The 6150-nt window shown below is 39.7% G+C and overlaps 1 protein-coding gene across 2 annotated transcripts in view; it reads right to left on the bottom strand.

Annotated features, from left to right (window-relative positions):
- Positions 1 to 3202: 3202 nt before the first annotated feature.
- The window catches only part of rassf4a (Ras association domain family member 4a), a 34063-nt gene continuing 31115 nt past the window's right edge, over positions 3203 to 6150 (bottom strand). For both annotated transcript variants that reach the window (XM_033613558.2, XM_078160548.1), the window contains exon 11: positions 3203 to 4176. In XM_033613558.2, the coding sequence (XP_033469449.1) occupies positions 4107 to 4176 (70 nt within the window). In that variant the 3' untranslated portion in view covers positions 3203 to 4106. The remainder of the gene's footprint in view (positions 4177 to 6150) is intronic.

The following is a 6150-nucleotide window of genomic DNA, read 5'->3' as shown; positions in this document are numbered from 1 at the left end:
CATCCGTTTTTGTCGTGGCCTGCCTGTTTAATTCTGTCAGGGAATAATCATACTCTTATATCATGAACAAAAATGCATAACCTATAATGAGGCTCATAAACTTATTGCAGGGGTGTGAAACTCATTTTAGTTTAGGGGCCACATACAGCCCAGAGCCTGACCAGTAAAACCACTGCATAATAACCTATAAATAACAACCCCTTAAAATTTTCTCCTGTTTTTTAGTGTAAACACATACACTCTGAAAATATTTGTCCATTTATTAAACAAATATATAGAACTGTATACTGGTCAGGGTGGAAAAGCCTCTGAGGCAGCATTTTGAAGTATCTACTCACTATTTAAATTGCTCCTGAAACCTCTCAGCCTTCACAAGTGCATCAACATTAGGTGTGCTAAGTCATCGAGTGGGCCAGACTGAACCCTTACAAACACAAGTTGTGAAGGTGGAGGTGAGTGCACACATGTCATGTCTAACTTAAAGTCTTTTGAGTAGAATGGATGTACCACTGAGACTTCACCCAACTCATTGAAATGGATCTAAAAAGAAACATGATGGACATCCTCAGATAGTATTAAGCTCACAACTAATAAAGCAGGACAAGGACCTAAATATAAGTAAATCAGGTTTTGAGATGTGATTGGAAAAGCAAAACAGGAGCACTTGCCTTTACCTTTGAGAATATGTGTCATTGTGGTTACTACATAGAAAATGGCAACAAGTAAAAACTCTCAGGTCAGACTGGTAAAATACACAGCTGATATTTCATGAGCAAATCACACACAATTGGCAATGTGTAGCACATTTCAAGCATACTGAATGTCATCCTCCACACAGATGTGGACTGACCCTAATTTTACAGTAGCTTGCCCAAGCCTCCAGACTTCAATCTGGTTTTGGAATTGCTGCTCAACAAAATACTGAAACATATTACATTTACATTACACTCTCCAGTATGTATCAGTTTGGAAAAGCTTATAATATACAGTTGTAGCCTCTCACATGTGGATTGATCTTAGCAATTTCTGAGGCTGCAATTGTTTTGTAAATATTCGTGTGAGTGAGATCATGTGCCCACATGTGACCAATGTTCCTCTTTACCAATTTTGCGTTTGCAGTTTTTTCGTACCAGTACATCTCCATACAATGAAAAACTGGTGCCCTGGCTGCTCACCAATTAACATGCGCAATTTATACACAGGATACAGTCACTATCACCTGGTGTTACAGTATACATGTATAAAAAACATAAATAAGTGGGCCTAGACTTGAATTTGACTTGAGTGTGTGTGCATTGTTGCTTCGATATTGCTTACCCAATAATAGCAGTGAAAATAAGCGATGGCCTGTAGGAGTGTTGCCTCTGATAATGGTTTGTGCTCTTCTACTGCCCCTGGGATCATATGTCTCATTCAGTATGCTGATTGCTTTCTATTATTTTAGATGCCTCCAGAGTCATGTAAAATCAATAACAGATAAAATTACACTTTTAAACCTTTTTCTTGTGTAGAACTTATCTAAGCAAGGGTAAAAAGTGCTTCAAATTGTGCATAAAAATAAAACAACAAGATTACAATAATTAAAAACAATGTTAGAAGCTAAGACACAATAAAAGGCAATGAAATGAATAAGTTATAAATCACAAAAGTACAAATTAGGCATTCAGAGCTGGAGCTTTCCCATAGAAATATGTTTTAAGCAATGATTTAAAATGAGTAATGTGCTAGCAAGCCTAATCTCCTCCTCCTAGGGGCCCTGATGGCAAAAGCCAAGTCACCTTTAGAGGTCAGCAATAATCATGTTTATCCTAATTATAAGCAATGACAATCACATTTTGTTTTGAACCAAAATATTCACCATGACTGAAAAAGACAAAAATAAACATTATATTGTTATTGTACCCAACTTAAAAACCCAGAGATTTGATTTGATATGAGTAAAGCAGATTTAGGAAGTGCTTATTCACTGGACCTGGGACCCTGCCATTCCTGTGGGCAGACCTGCCTTTAGGAACATGTTTAATCAGGCACCAGTTGAAATTGCTATACCTTCTTGTAGACACATGTCAACCCTCAGTAATGAAGCCAACTTGAGGCTGACTCCAGAAGCCAGTCAATCCCCATAGACCTCAATGTTATAATGCTTAACTTTACAGCAGAAATAATCATCTTTACAGCCTGGCACAAAAGCAGTTTTGGTCTCTTTTGCTAATGTTCCCCTTCATGACAGCTGTACAGGGGGTGAACTTTTATATAATTCAGCTGTTAAGATTTTATTACGGCTTCAAGTTAAGATTAAGGGCAGGCCGTTTTGTATGAGAGGCTGTCTGACAATAGTATACTCCGCTTCTTAGTCACATCCACCCCTCACTCCTCCTGCTCCAGCCTCTCACCCAAGTATGGCCACCTTTGGCTCTAAAAAAACATGCTGGCGATGGCCAAAATGCTGAACTCGAGGCTTCGAGTCCACAAACCAATAGTAGTCACAGTAACTATGTCCATTATTTTCAGTCTATGAGACACACACGTCAAATGTCTTAAGAGGTATCTTTAAGGTTTTTCAACCTGGACCCTACATTCTCATGTTTTTGTGTCTAGGTGCCTGATGGGGACAGCAGTTTTTAAAACTGGTCCAATATTGAGTGAGAGCAGGCAGCTGCGAAATAGGCTGCAATGTAATCGTTCGGGGCAGTATCGGAAGTAAGTAAGTGCTTGCTTCTGCCACAGACAGGCTCAGATTGTTAGTATAATGTCTGGGATCAGGGAGGGGATCGTGCACTATTGTCACGAAGACAATAGTGCACCGATCCCTTGCTCTGGACCTGTTTAAATAATTATTGTTCCCATTATTCACTTAAACACAAAAACATGAGAAATTGGGTCTTGGTTGAAAAATACCAGTTTCCCTTTAAGGCATTTATGAAAAAAACAGCCTTTGTTGTACCTATTTCTGTCAGTTGGTGTTCACAGTAAAAAGCAGACTGTGACAGCAAACCTGGTGCCCCTGTGCTAATAATAATAATACAATTTATACAATGACAACATGAGAAATTTCACAGTCTCTGGGGCCGATGCACCAGGAATTTAGGCTACAGCTGGCCTTTTTTTTTACCTTTTTACATATGATACGTTTTCTGTCCGAGTCCCTGGCACAGTCACAAGTGTTGCGAAATCATGAAAAACCCCTCGGACACACTCAACAAAAAATTGTGAGCTTTTTATTTTTTTGGCATTTACTTCACTTGTGTTGCATAAGCCTATGCACAACAGATGTGTGTGTGTGTGTCTCAACAATTAATCAAATTGTTTTTATCATTTGATTAATCAAATAGCAATGTCGGTCAATGTTGGTCCACAAAATACTACATCAGTCTTGCTGTTTGTGAAACTGTGGGAAAACGGAACAGCCCTCGTCTCTCAGGATACCCTCATTGTGTAATGTTGATAGGTCTAGAGAGACACACACACACAGTCATACATACACACACCCATGCACACAAAGCTCATGGGAACTAGCTGGCAAAGAGGGTCACTCAGAAGAACAATGCTAATCTGTGCTCCAGTCACCATGGAAGTACAGGAAATAATAAAGACAGCTGTGTGGGAAGTCCGAGCTGGGTATTATGTTTGGTGTCAGCAGAGATTCAACAGCATTTATAAAGGCCACAATAAAACAGATTTATTACATAAAAAGGTCCAAGTCAGAGAAAACATTACCAAAATCAGCTTGTATAAATATCCAAACTTGCAGTAAGAATTTTTGTAGAAAATACAAGTATGTTAACAGCAGAGATATCAAAGCAGTGATACACTTCATTGTAATAACATTAACAAAACAGATTATACAAACTGTTAAGATATGTAATTCTAATAGTAGAAGCACATTGGTGTTTGATATGGTTCTATTGCAGCCTTAACTTTTACCCATTTACCTTTGCCTCTACATTCACTACAGCATTGGCAATGTTCCCATAATTAATCAACAATCAAACAATCATTAGTGTTGAACCCACCCTTCCCCTCTCACACAGTCACACCCACCCACCCACACACACACACACACACACACACACACACAGAGGTTACATTAGTGCATACAAGAACACTCATACTCTGTCACTGGTGTGAGCTCTGCCTTCGAGCTGGTGTTGAATCATAGATTTCAGAGCGCTGTACCTGCAGAGGTGACAAAACACACACAATTAAAGACTCCATCTCTGAGACACTCTTCAGTCCCTCCATACATGCACCACAATCCTGAAATGATCTAGACATTACTCAAAGGTGTTGTATATACAGTTAAGGTCAAAATTATTAGCCCCCCTTATGAAATCAAATAAAACCCTTATCCTTCCAATGACATGGGCCATAACCTTTAGTGTTTATAGTTTGTGTGTGTCCGCAAGAACAAAGACAACATCTGCATAAGGTCAAATGAACATTTTTATTGGTTTACTGAACTGAAACAAGAAAAAAGCAAAAAATGCAATGGTCAAAATTATTAGCCCTCTGACAACTAATAGTCAATAGTGTAGCCTTTCTGATCCAAAACTGACAACAACCTCTTCTGGTAGTTTCTAACTAAGTTGGCACATGTCTCCTGAGGGATTTTAGCCCATTCTTCCTTGGCAAATTGTTCAAGATCATGCAAATTGCTTGGTCTCCGAGCATGGACCCGAACCTTGAGCTCCCTCCACAGATTCTCGATAGGATTGAGATCAGGGCTCTGAGAGGGCCACTCCAGAACCTTGATTTTGGTGTCTTTCAAAAAGTTTTTGACTAACTTTGATGTATGCTTCGGGTCATTGTCTTGCTGGAAGACCCAGCAACGACCTAACCCTAGACTGGCTGCAGATGTCTTGATGTTAGCCTTCAAAATACCCACATAATCCTCTTTTTTCATGGTCCCATGCACCCGAACAAGGTTTCCTGTCCCTGAAGTAGCAAAACAGCCCCACAGCATTATGTTGCCACCACTGTGCTTCACTGTGGGGACAGTATTTTTAGGGTTGAAGGCCTCGCCCTTCCTTCGCCAAACAAAAGCAGCATCCATATGCCCAAACAGCTCAAGTTTGGTTTCATCAGACCAAAGGACAGACTTCCAAAACTCACCCTTATGTTTCAGATTGTCTCTGGCAAAATTCAGTCGGGTTTAATGTGCCGCTGTGAGAGCAATGGGGTTTTTCTTGCACGATGACCACGAAGTCCACCACGATGAAGAACCCTCACAACAGTCTTGCGTGAAACATCAAGTCCAGAGGAAGCCAGTTCAGCAACAATCATCTTTGCAGAGGTCTGGGGATTCTTGTTGACATCTCTGATTATTTTTCGCTGCAAAGTTTTGGAAATCTTGCGTTTTCTACCACAGCCAGGTTTATTTTTAACAGACTCTGTTTCTTTGTGCTTTGCAATGATGCAACGCACAGCTGTTCTAGAAACCATGAAACGCTTGGAAATGGCAGTATATCCTTCCCCCTGAAGATGAAGATCCACTATCTTCTGTCTGAGGTCCAGACTGATTTCTTTGCTTTTTGGCATGATGATATTGCTTCTTACGAAGATTATAGAGCAACCCTGGAGTATCCCTTTCATTCAAGTGGTCAAGTGATACTAACTCTGCTTCTTGAAGTCACTTAAATAAGGTTCAGTGCTAATTGATTGCTCAGGTGTGTTTTCAAACCTAATTGACTGCTCAGGTGTGGTTTCAAACCCAGTTAATTTGTTTTGAAAGCACAAAATCACATGGGGGCTAATAATTTTGACCATTGCATTTTTTGCTTTTTTCTTGTTTCAGTTCAGCAAACCAATAAAAATGTTCATTTGACCTTATGCAGATGTTGTCTTTGTTCTTACAGACACACACAAACTATAAACACTTAAGGTTATGGCCCATGTCATTGGAAGGATAAGGGTTTTATTTGATTTCATAAGGGGGCTAATAATTTTGACCTTAACTGTAAGAACACATCGATCAGTTTGACGGACATTAAACCGATTCTACCCTGCCAGCTCCCTAGCACAAAGTCTGTGTCATGTTTGATCGAGTCCATGTGTGAATAGAGTCGGTGAATGTCTGGAGAATTCCCATCAAGAAAACAAAAACCTGAGAGTGAAGAAGAAGGGTCATTTACACGAAGAGGGCAAAAAAAT

Source organism: Epinephelus lanceolatus, chromosome 17 (assembly GCF_041903045.1).
Source record: "Epinephelus lanceolatus isolate andai-2023 chromosome 17, ASM4190304v1, whole genome shotgun sequence".
In the NCBI taxonomy this organism is placed as follows: Eukaryota; Metazoa; Chordata; class Actinopteri; order Perciformes; family Serranidae; genus Epinephelus; species Epinephelus lanceolatus.
The sequence above is the reverse complement of the archived record's forward strand: the minus strand, read 5'-3'. Positions and strand labels throughout refer to the sequence as shown.